The 12,782-nt window shown below is 30.9% G+C and overlaps 1 protein-coding gene across 3 annotated transcripts; it reads left to right on the forward strand.

Moving 5' to 3' along the window:
- Positions 1 to 78: 78 nt before the first annotated feature.
- LOC117690611 (uncharacterized) lies at positions 79 to 11,884 on the forward strand. Of its 3 annotated transcripts, none has more exons than XM_034475036.2 (11): positions 80 to 254; positions 5,089 to 5,343; positions 5,883 to 5,972; positions 6,145 to 6,372; positions 7,442 to 7,548; positions 7,660 to 7,789; positions 7,912 to 8,049; positions 8,332 to 8,604; positions 9,701 to 9,805; positions 10,394 to 10,487; positions 11,497 to 11,884. In XM_034475036.2, exons 1-11 carry the CDS (start codon positions 173 to 175, stop codon positions 11,861 to 11,863), a joined length of 1,869 nt encoding a protein of 622 aa, XP_034330927.2. In that variant the 5' UTR covers positions 80 to 172; the 3' UTR covers positions 11,864 to 11,884. The 3 variants fall into 3 exon arrangements, with proteins under 3 accessions (XP_065940872.1, XP_034330927.2, XP_034330925.2); XM_034475034.2 differs by having other exon boundaries at positions 81 to 254; positions 8,332 to 8,619; XM_066084800.1 differs by lacking the exon at positions 5,089 to 5,343 and having other exon boundaries at positions 79 to 254; positions 8,332 to 8,619.
- The last annotated feature ends 898 nt before the right edge of the window (positions 11,885 to 12,782 follow it).

Raw genomic sequence — 12,782 nt, forward strand, 5'->3', positions numbered from 1 at the left:
TTAAAATACTTCAAAATATTATAAGGAAGTGCGCAATGCAATCTTGGAAGTAAGGATGAACAATTATGAAGATTGTTTTAAACGGCACTCGCCCACTTAAAAGCTTATTTCATAACATGTACTTTATGTACATAAAATATCTTAAGTTAATATATTGACATGTCAGTTCGCCATGTCAATGAAAATAATGCATTTGTTTACACTTTTGTTGATAGGATCATTGTATCTAACAGTGACTGCTAGTACATTTTCAGGTAAGTGAAGATATCGAGTCATTATAAATGAGATGGTTGTTTGTTCCAATAATCATTACAATCTACGTTGTCGTTGAAATTGATAAAATGATTGTGTAGTTAGTGTGACGTACAATTTGTCCATGTTCTAATGCGTAGTCTGTTAAGACTTTACTGACAAAGGAATCTTTTTATTAAGAGGCGCTAATCATGGTATGAGTATCAAAATATATTCATACTCAATGAAAAAAAGTGAAAAACAGCGACTGATAACAGAATCCTTCTCTTTGACATTTGCATTCTATAGTTTAGTATATTGCTTATATATTTATCATACATTTTTCGACATAATTAACAAACAAATTACCTTGCCATGGTAAGAGAAGAACATATCAAATAGCATTTAAAAATTCATCTGAGAATCAGTCATAATAAATGGCAACAATTTGAGGTCCTTTGGAAAGAACATATTACGAGAAAAAAATTCTTCGTTTCTAACTAAAGAAAACACATATTTCCAAAGTGCTTTCATGGCAACTAGTCTGATTTATTTTAAAATGAATTTAATGACAGTCATAGAATAATAATTTAAAAGATAAAAATGAGAACCATTAGCATAGGGCACCGGTCAAAAAAAGAAAATGCTAATAGTTTGGGCTTTTTGGTATATCTTCCTTGGGGGTTTAAACGCAGCCTTTGGTGGGTCCATGAAAAGGTCAGTCATTCGTGATATAGGTAGTAACATGTGGATATTAAAATTCCATCTATGGCATCGATGCTGTAAAGACAACACAGTGCAATCTGCAACTAATGAGATTGTTACAAAAGACAGGAAAACAATTTTGCAACACAAAGAGAAAACAGACAAAAGCAGGGATCCACTTGTGAACGAAAAAATGGCTTACTTTTCCTAGGATCTAGAAATGGCTGCCTTTTAACGCCCAAGGAACTAAAAGGATATGGTTGTGAGAGCAAGATAAGACAACCCGTTGCCAAATGGTGGTTTCAAAACTTGTTCAGTCGACAGATGCCTTTTGTGCAAGCTCAGCATTAAAACAAACAGTTTTAATGAGCCTTATTACGGGTCACACCTTCAAAGAATTGGGCAACACGTCTTGTCGCACAGAAAACTGCACCTATCTCATCAGTTGCAAAGTTTGCTTTCAGCAATACATTGTGGAAATACTAGTAGGTGACCTCTGCATAAGCACCATCAACCACTGTTCCACCATATAGACTAAAAAAATCAAGTAGTCCGTCGAGGAACATTTTGATATAAGTGGTTACAAATGGAAGACATCACAAATTGGATGACTGTAGTGGTTATTTATTGACCGTAATCCATATTGGATAGACGCGGGGAGGAAAAGCAAGGAAAGTTCTGGATGCACAGACTCAAATCATTCAGACCTGATGGCATGAACAAGCAAATTGACTTCAATAAAATGAACGCCTCATAGCCTATATCACCTGATACCCATTTAGTAATTTTACCAAATCTGTCAACGGCGCCTCTTTTAGTTATGAGTTTCCTGTACTATTTTTCGTTTGTTAATATTTATTTTTGATATTTTTTTAAAAAATTCGTTTCCTTTACATCAAAATCCGATTCATTTTAAAATTAGTTCCTTAGATTAATCCTAATATCTATACTACGGATAAAACCAAAGCACCATACGACCTAATATCGGGGGTTTAAGATAGCAAGGGAAGTTTCGGATAAAGTACGCGGATAAAGTGGTTTCAAATTTTCTGGATCTTTAATTAATCTACACCAGTTTTCAATGCACAAAGAATGGTCCAAGAAAAACGTTGTTGTTGAGTTGGAAGTGAATCTTATATTTTTCACTGATAGTATCGTTGTTTGATTTCACGATGTAAGCAAAACATTTTCAATCATGTTTGAGTATTTTAAATGGACAACAGATAATGTTTGGCTTTCTAGTAACATTTGTTTCAAATATTTAAAGTCAGCAAAGTTTTGGTCGGAAGCATCAAATGTTGCTTTTGCTCTTGCTATAGTGATAGCCTCTTTATCAATATTTTTGACATGGAAATCTATTTGCTTTTAGCTTATGCAGCATTTCTATTGCCATGTCTGATTCCATGGCTTTAGAAGATATTTGTCAGCTATTTTTCTGCAATCATGATCATTGTTTTTTGTCATTTCATCCTTTCCTCTCTATCTACAGTATCTACACTTCTTATATCGTACAGAATATTAAACTTTTCCAGTGTTATTTACGCCTTATCATGGATCTCACATCTTTCATACAAAACTTGTAAATACTGCAATGTATCTTAAAGAAAGTTTATGTTAAAGAAAAGATATTGATAAAAAAATAGTTGCCTGTTCATGAACGGTGCCTTCTTTTCTTCCGTGGTGTTATCATCGGTCATATCCGTTACAGCATAAAATATGCCCGGCTGGTGTTTTTTTTTCTCCTCACAAAATCTTATAAGATCTTAAGAATCTTATTATTGACTATAAATGAACAACAACTGTGTCTGTATGAGGCATCCGGCAAACTCCACTATTTGCGCACACAGTACGCATCGCACTACTTTAATAACTACGCAGTGAGAGCTTCTTGTTACTATTAAATAGTGTGATAACCAAGGAACATTATTTTGATGTATTTGACTTGAGATTTAAAAATTTATACAATTACGGATTGTTTCGTATTTATTTATTCTATTCTGCTTATATTACACCAGGTAAAGATTAGAACTCGGCGATAAATCGAATGTTAATGATACAAGCGGCATAGATGTTTAGATAATAAATCCATGATTATACTTTTGAAAATGCCCAGTCCACTGTGGTTTTATTTTCAACATACACATAACAGTATTTTATATATCATTTCAGATAAATGTTATAAAAACTAAGATATTTTATCAAAGTTGAATGTAAATTTGGTGAATATAAGCAGCATTTCAATGACAGTTCGACAAACATGGTATTATATGTACATGTATGTGCCTATTTGATTGAAATTATTTTTGAAAAAAAATTAGTATGCATGTGTTATCAGTCATTATTTATAAAAATAATTCTTATCTTATTATTGACTATAAATAAATACAACATTTTAATCTAACTCATTATATCTCTATATTAACTTTATATAAATGGGTTAAATATAGATTTAATTTCCTTGACAATGGCTAATTATATTGAACCTCGGTAAACCAGCATCATCAGTAAACCGGGCATGTTTTCCGGTCTGGCAATCTGCCGGTTTGGAGAGGTTAATCTTTATAACAAATTAGACTAAAATATTGAGCAAAAAATAACTTACATGTACCCCTATTGGAGATGGGTTACCGTAAAAATAAGCAAAGTTAACCATCGTTGTTAACAATGTGATATAAAACTGAGGCAGCAAAAATGATATAAACATTAAAACAAACCAGAGGTACCCTACAATAAAATTTACATATGAATAAATGTATTAATTGTGACAAGCAAGCTCATTTTTAAAAATTGTACACCTCTTAAAAATCGAAAACAAACATACCCGCTTCATTTATTAAAGTTGTCGAAGTCTGTGTGAAGCGAAATTTTAGGTCTTAACGATAAAAAGTTCCAATTTATTCCAGTTCTAATTCTGGATTTTTATTGTTAATTCCTGCCAAAGATTGATCAATAACGCTAAAAAAAAAAATAGGCTTTGATTTGAAAACTTATTTTGGTACAATAATTATAAGATCTAAAAATTAATTAAAAGACAGTTTTCTCCCAATCTACCGGTATTAAAAAACAAAAAAATAGAGTCCATTTTTTATATTATTAGATTTTGACCCGTGCGTGCACGTGCATATGATATAGAAATAGATACTTTGACACACCATTGTTGACATTTACATAAACAAGCTTTTAAGTCTACGATAATGCTATTAATTTCACTACACTCTACGAAGTTAGAATAATCTAACTGTGTCTCGGCAAAGGCCTTCGCCACAGTTAAAATACCTCCCATATACCCGTATTAATGTTGCAAAAAATTGCAGAATCATTCCGAAACGATTTTGGAAAAAATCAATGAAGAAGCATTGAAATAACAGTCAAATTATTTATAACAAACCATTTTGAGGCTGTAAATACATTTCACCCAAAAATTTATTTCAAATTAATGAAGAATCAGGGACTGGGAGAATTCAACACTTTTTCACCAACGTTTTAACTCGCTTCGAATTAGCACACCATGTTGATATTCGGAACTTTCAGGATTTTTCATATTAAATGCACTGAGTTAGAGTTATCTCGCGTATTTCCTTTGATGAACAGAATATGTGACAAATTTTCAATGAAAATTTACACGTATTTGCAATATCGTTTCTGAGTTTATCTATACAAATGTGATATTGTGGAAATATAAACTAAAGAGCCTACCATGATTTAGCGTGAATGTAATGAACATGCGCAAGATTGTAAAATCCAAAAGATCAAAATGATTTCCGGATTTTCTAACGAAATTTTCGTTGATTGATAATAAGCGAAGCTTGATTGAGAAAAAATAAAAACAAATTGGAAATCTTCAAGTACCAATGATGTTTAAAATATATAAAACAAAAGACAGTACTCTTCCGATTCCTCGGTATTAAAGCAAAAAAATCCGAGTCTATTATTTTGATATGGTAAAATAGATAGTAAAGAAATTTTCGGGAACTCCAATTTATAGGAAGTAGCTTTTACTGCTATTACAAAAAACTAATGAATACTGTTATTGAAAATTTTAAAAGTAAGAAAAACAATTTTCTTACAATATTCAAACTTCATTAAAATCAAAATCATATCTTTATTCATGTTTAAATAAATGATGTCATCATATTCTTTGTTTAATTTCAGTTTCAATCAATGCGTCGACAAATTCCATAAAACCAGGGGAAAACTTTTCCATTGATTGTTACGTTTTTGGATTAAGCGTCGTAGAGTATTTAAACTCCGACATTGAGTTACTTCTGAGAAAAAATAATAGTATCATACAGACAGTTCGGGTATTAAAAGGGGGATCACATGGCGAGAACGACAAATATGGGTGGACGGAAAAGTTTCATAAAAATAACACCTGTGAAATAATCTCGGTGAGATTCGACGTCTTCAGTAAGTTTTCAAGCTTGATATTAATTTTCAAAAATGTATATGTGTTAAAAAACCCTTTTTTAACCGACCAAGATGTTATTGAAACTCGTTTGTTTTCATTTTTTCGTCAACGTAATAAAGACAGTAACACCTCGTAATATTTTTTTTAAAAAATTGTCATTTATTAAAAAAATGACGCAAAAAATTAATCAACTTCATCAAAAGTGGCTTGAAAGCTAATAAACAGTTAGCTAGAAAAACAAATTAAAAAATATAAAACAAAGGGTGTCTCCCAACCACAAAAATGATAATGAAATTTACAACCTAAATAAAATTAGTAATAATATTATTTTGTTGAAATATGAAATTAAGAGTATACGTTTGCCAAATTTACCATGTTAACCTCTTAGTAGAAAGACCAAACAACGAACGTTCGCCATGTTGTCCTTAATGTCTTTAATAAAGTTGAAAGTGCTTTCTTTAAAAGTGTTAATAACACGATCTGACATTTAACACGATTCTTTAAACAAGAATGTTTGCATGTTTGATAATTATTACAGATGTCAGTTCCTCGGATGAGGGAATATATTCATTTTATACGACAAACAACTCGGTCACACAATATGACAGTATCAATCTCTATTCAGGCAGTGAGTATAACTTCTTGTTCCCATTTTTAGGTGGAAAACGTATCAGCCAAAATACATTCTATTCAATTTCTTGATTAATTTATGACACGAATAACAAAGAAAGTGTCAATCACGAAATATATCATTGTTATAAATCGCGTTTCATCTTTTCTTCTTCTTTTTGATATGACAGATAAAACAGAAAAGCTTTCAAACTACGTTATTGTGCGACATAATAAAACTCTAGACAGTTCTATCCCGTATTTGTGTTGTAAATATGGCTTCAGTGTCCTTGAGAACGAGTCATTTGTAAATTTTGTCAATCTTCTTCCCAATGAATCTGCACATTTTGCTGTCTTTCCAACATTTGTTGTAAACAATAACAGCATTGCCATAGTCAAGCCATGGATCTCTTATGAAGGTAATGAACTTTCCATCCTCTTAATGAAAAAAAAAATAAAATAAAAAGGCGTTTCTTTGGTTAGAAATAAAAAAAAACATAATTTTATACTCAATTTTAACAAACATTTTTAAGGAGAAATTTAATTGATTCAATATAATATTGCTTTTAAATGATAAACGTACTTTCCCAGTTGTTTTATGTTTGTTTTCAAATATAAGTGATCCAAAGAATGAGTAAAGTTTAGATAAAAATTATGCAAAATAACAGTTTGTGATCGGAGATAAAGTTAGGCCATCCTTTTAAAAAAAAATTCCGTTGATATTTTGCCTATTTGGTGTGCTAGATATATTATACAATACAATCGATTCCTCGACACATCAATATTTTATTTGAGGGATCGATAAAGATTTTTTTTAATGCTAAATATATTGTATACATGTATAATTTCATAAAAATATTAGACCGATTTCAGCTTTCAATTTTCTTAGATACTATTTTTTGCGTTTTGTAAGAGAAACAGGAAAATTGTTTTGGCTGCGAACACGGTATTTTAAAGATGACATTAACTTGATGGAAAAAAAATCCGCCGATGATTTTTTATAAATCTATTTTATGTCATAGAACTTTGATTGTAATCTTATTTTTTTACTTTCAAAAAAGTGTGTCAATGACCTTATTTTTGAGTTTGTGCACTTTGAATATCTTTTCATTTTTTAAACAAAACCTTTATTGCGTGCATCAGATTTTTTTTAATTGTGACAAAAGTTCAGTAAATAACTCTTTGAAACATGAAGTTTAAAAGAGCTGAGCAGATGTTTAAATATAACAATTTTTGAAGCATTCTAGTTCAAATTTCAGTTTTCCAAACTCTACCCATTTTTTACCAAATCTAATTTTCAAAAACCTGAATAATATAAAATACATGTAATTAAAAGTTGATATCAGTTTTAGTATTTTTTGTGGAATCATATTTTTTTTTTATTTAAAAAAGAAAAAAGATTCATTATCGATCAATCAAATAATACATTGGTGTTTCGAACAACCTAAAGAACGTGTTATAAATTTTTTGATATGGTTCGTTGTTAAGGGTGTTACAACCTCACGGTAGATAAGTTTCCGGAAATGGACTGTACAAAAATCAGCGTTAAAGAATGGACGACAAAAAAAGACTCACTCCCCTTAATTGGGATAAAGGTTTGGTCATTTTTGCAGAAATGTTATTTTACTGTTTTACTTAATAAAACAAGTAATTAATTAAAACAATTATAAATCTAAAATGTTCATGATTTAATATTGATTATTTAGAGGAAAAGAAGTTGTGTTTTACTGGACCAGAATATCAAGGAAACTGCAAAACGTGTGTCTTATAGCTATTGCCTAGGCGATGGAAATACGGAGTCAGTGAATTATATAGAACTCTTTTCCATTATAGAAAGTAGGTATTATTTACAACCTACATGAATCAAAATAAGTAATCGGATTCAATGCATATGCTTGGAATGGGTCATTTTATTTAGATTTGTTCTTTTTATTATTTTGTAAAATGGTTTCTTTCAGACAGACCTACATTCCTAGAAGACGAAAATACAAGTTGTAAGGCGGCATACACAGTAAAAGAAGCTGATGCAAGTAGACTCTATGGAATGCCATGCTATAACTCTACGAGACAGTGTGATGCTTATTGTTTACAACACGGTATTGTTTGTTTAAATAGAATTTATATTTGAAGTCTTAAAATGGCTATATATTGTAGTTAACAAGGTAAAATACCCCCGCACCTCCGACAAGCAAAATAATCATAATACATCCCCCGGGAATATTTTCTGAGACCGCGCATGCAATACGTTATACTTTTGAATTGCAATTTTAAGTACCTTCGTCTGAAATAAAAACAGATATACTCAGATCCGTGTAAAATATATTATTTTATATATGTGTCTTTTAGCATGTCATAATTTGAAGAAAAAAATATTTCAGACGGACCAAACGCTTCTTACCATGGTCACTTATCTTGGAGTGAGGCAATGGACACATGTATAAGTCTAAACAAATCTCTACCAGGAATAAACTCCGATTTTCTAAGCACCCAATTTGACAAAGAAAACAAATCTGTGTGCCTGGCCGCATACCAAAACTCATCTATTGTGTTTCAACCAGTAATCAAGCAAGTAGTAAACGAAAATGGCAACCCAATTGTCATTCATTCTAATACCAGTTTAAGCCTTCCTTTCATATGCGGAGCCAACTCAGGTACTAGATCTAAAGGTTCGTAGGAAAATGTTTAATAAATATATTCTTCCCTAGAAATACAATTCTACGTGTAGTTATTTCAATATGTATTAACGTCCTCATATCTTCATCATGGTGGCAGTGACCTTCTTTCACTTTCTATAATTATGTAGTTCATTTTACAATTTTGTAATCATTCATTTGTTGAGAGATTGGCCAGATGTTATGCCTCCTAGATCTTAGAATATAATGCCCAAAAAGTAGACTTCTGTTTATGTATTGTTTGATGTATTGTCAAATCTTGGAATATATTAGAGTATTCATTCCTTTAAAAGATTTTTATATTTAACATTTTGAAATAGAATGTAAATAACTATTGTTTAGGTGAGGGTGAGTGTCCCATGGGTCTCTTGATATTTGTTGCAAGTGTTAGAATAAATAACAGTTATAAAAAAACTAATGAATAAAAACACGATCGGGTATATTAGTAATTTAACGAGCTTAAAACTTCGATCACTATATTTTCTTCAATAAGTAAATGAATAATGAGTTAAATCACAAGCTAAGAAGGTGATTATAATCATGTGTTATAAATAATATATTGCCCTTTAATGACTTCATTGTTTTTATATATGGATACTTTTTAAACTGTACTTAATTCAACTTTTAATGAACAGTCTAACCCAAAGAGGAACCTCTGTCAGAATTATTACAGAGCCCTGTACAAATTCCATTCTTAATGAATAAAACTGTATAACCTTTTGTCTTCCTAAAAAGAAGCTAAGAAGTGGGATAGAGCAATCTATATATATATATATATATATATATATATATATATATATATATATATATATATATATATATATATATATATATATATAATAATAATAATAATAATAATAATAATACAGAAATAAGTAAGTATGTAATAAGATTTAAATGGAACATGTATAGGGAAGATATAACATTGTGACATGGTTAACTCTAATAAAAGTAATTAATTTTCACGTTCAATAAAGGGTCTTAGATAGTTTAGCAGATATGTTTATACTTTTCGTGGAGTAAAATCAGGTATCAATATACTTAAAAATTGAAATACGAATTCATGTTTACACAGATCCAGAAAATTCAAACTATTGTGCTGGAACTACAAGGGCTGTTAATATGGATTTGTGTGTGCTTTCAACGCCTAACTATTCTGTTAATCAAGACGTGTCTTCAAGTGGGTAAATTTTTTAACTCTTGGTAGTTGGTTTTACTTATCAACCACATACGTTCTACATTCATTTTAAGAGCTCGAGGTTTATGTTATCCATCTGTCTTTTTGTTGAGTTATGGATGTGAATATTTAAACAAATCTTAAAATACAAAATTTAAATATATAATTGAACATATTTATAAGAGATCCCATTAAGGGTCCTCCATACCTTTGGGAAAAGTTATGTATATAAGCTCAAACTTCTAAATAACATAAAGATATGGATTTCTAGCATGTGTCCGACTTGAAAATGACTTTAAAAAATTCAATTGGGGGGGGGGATTGACCTATAGAATTTTACCACTATTCTTGAAAACAAATATTCCTTCAGTATTCGAACTCGGGACATGCGGGTCAGAAGACCGAACTTGCAGCCATTGCGCTACAGAGATAGAACCAAACTTTGGCGATGTAAACTATTCATAATGGGTAAATGTGACGTACTGTTATACAAAGTAGATGTCACGGGGTGTCGAGGATCCTTAAATTAAATAGAAATACATTAGCATTGCCATAAGAAGCATAATTGGGTGTTATTTGTTTATTTTCTAGATATCAATAATGACTCTAAACTGATTATCATAATAATTTTGTGTGCTGTTGAATTCCTGCTGATCGTCGTTGCAATTGTTTGCGGCATTCATAGGTAAGATAAGATATCAATTCTAAAAGTTTTCAACAAATTGGTGAAGGATTTTCACGATGTACAACTTAGTGGCGTGGTGGACAAGGTTAAAAGCCTTTACAAACTAGAAATGGTTGTATCAAGGAATTTTAGTGCTGAAAATCAAATAAGATTTTTTATATTTCAGTAAGGACAGCGAATTACTAGTTTTTGAAATAAAAGCTGACCTTTACAAAATGTTCTCCATTTTCAAGTCATAGAACAATCACTTACGACCTCGGGGTTCAGAAAAAGGCCAGAATGTACACTAAAATGAAACGATTTTTTCCCTTAGTTTTGAAAATCAAGTGAAACATTTAATTCATTGAACAAAATGCTTTTCAATATAATTTTAATAAAGTCGGATGCAGTGATTATGCCCATCAGGATCAAACCAAAAAATCCTTTTTCCTGTACGATATTTAAACAACAAAGATCAGGAAAGTGAGCGAGGTTAGATAATATAAATCTTGTGAATTTTTCACATATCATGAAACTTGTTTAGATTTAGATCTTCCTTATATGCTACATAATGTATGATAGTGACTTAATAACAATTTCATGTTAAAAGTCGTGTAAATTATACCAATTTAAAGCGACAATAATATCCGATTCCAAATTTATCAATTTTAGTAAAAACAAATATAGAATGTTCAATAGTTAAGACTTTCATGTTTAAAAATACTTGTATAATTTTTTTTCGTACGTTATCAGTTTTTAATTTATGAGCAAAATGGCAGTTAATTAGACACGAAATATGCACCCTCCCCTTTTCACTCAATCTTAGATCTCGTAAATATAATTATATTAAATTAACTTGAACTTGAAATGTATTTTTATTTTTAGTTATGTAATTTGGTTTATGGCTTCATTTAGTGAAATGTTACTTTTGGATCAAAATTGAACAATGCTGCTCAGGCGAGCATCTGGGCCCATGGTCCTATATTACGAAAAGGGATGAAGTGCGAGATTGCATTAATTTTTTTTTCAGATTTCATGGAAAATATGGAAGTCAAAGAAATGGGAATGTGAGCGTTAATAATAATGAATACATCTATTCATATCCGAATGAAACACAAGGTGCAGTAACAGCAACCTTGAGAGGAGGACTGGATAACAATTTTATAAATCAGACGGAAGTGCATTCGGATCTTCACTCAACTAACTGTAATGAATTAATTGAAACGCGTTTAAACAATGAATACACGCTGATTGATAATAATGGCGAGTACGATGTTTTAAGGAGCAAACGGGAAAATCTCGATATTTCCGTTGATGGTAACATTTATGACCGGACAAATAATTTAGTGAGCGGAATTTACGACAGCACTGTAAGGAGAATAGAAAGCAAGGAATAAAACATTTGGAGCACATGAGAATATATATGTACAGTTGTAAATATTGTGCATATAGAATTGATTATTAAAGCAATACGAGCTTGGGGGGGGGGGGGGGTTGCCACCAATTAAAATGTTTTTATATCATCATAATCACGTTTTACATAAAGAAAAAAAGGGAAATTTTGAATTCATACAATTTGTTTTAGACCATTTGAATTGAGAATATGTCCCGAAAAACATTAATTTTTTAGCCCGTTTAGTAATTATATTTTCTTTGCGTATTTCATTATGACCTAGCGCATGACCCCAGAAAATCTGAAGATCTCCGCGCATAATGGAGGGTGCTAAGATTAAAAGTAGAGGTGGGGGTGGAGTGGGCAATTTTGAGCGATTGGACCAGTGATTGATTTTTAAGAGTATTTATGTACAATGAAATCAGTCAATGTAAACATAGTTCAATTTTTTATATCAGTATTTCATATATGACTAAATTTTCAACGATTACGAAAAAATATGCAAGCATAATCTATGGAAAAGTTTAAAGTCGCTTTTCAATGGGGTGTCATAAGGTGTAATATGCGATGGCTTTCGACCAGGCTGTGGAAATTATTCTAGACTCGACAAATTCAAAATAAATCGTTTTCAATAATTTGAAATAAACTCTCAGCTGTTTGATAACAATATACTTTTTTTGTTTAGTTATAATTAATTCTCCTAAGCCTGTCCGTCTAAGTGGTTCGTCATGTTCTGTACTACCGTTAACCTAAATGTTACACCATCAAAACTATTTGACCTTAAACTAAAACGAATTCCTGGAACAGATCCCTTGCACGCTTTAACAGATCCAGTAAACAAGTAAGTGAACAGTTATCTAAATATTTCATGATGAAATGAAGTGCCGTTTATTCTGCCTTGGCTTGCAGCATAACCAAAACAC

This window comes from Magallana gigas, chromosome 5, assembly GCF_963853765.1.
Source record: "Magallana gigas chromosome 5, xbMagGiga1.1, whole genome shotgun sequence".
NCBI classification, from domain to species: Eukaryota; Metazoa; Mollusca; class Bivalvia; order Ostreida; family Ostreidae; genus Magallana; species Magallana gigas.

Bases quoted from the DNA above. Each gene is read 5' to 3' on its own strand.
- LOC117690611 (XM_034475034.2), top strand. From the start codon at position 173: ATGTCAATGAAAATAATGCATTTGTTTACACTTTTGTTGATAGGATCA. The intron at 5,973-6,144 runs GTGAGTATAACT...TTGATATGACAG, and splicing joins TATCAATCTCTATTCAGGCA to ATAAAACAGAAAAGCTTTCA. The intron at 6,373-7,441 runs GTAATGAACTTT...TTCGTTGTTAAG, and splicing joins GCCATGGATCTCTTATGAAG to GGTGTTACAACCTCACGGTA.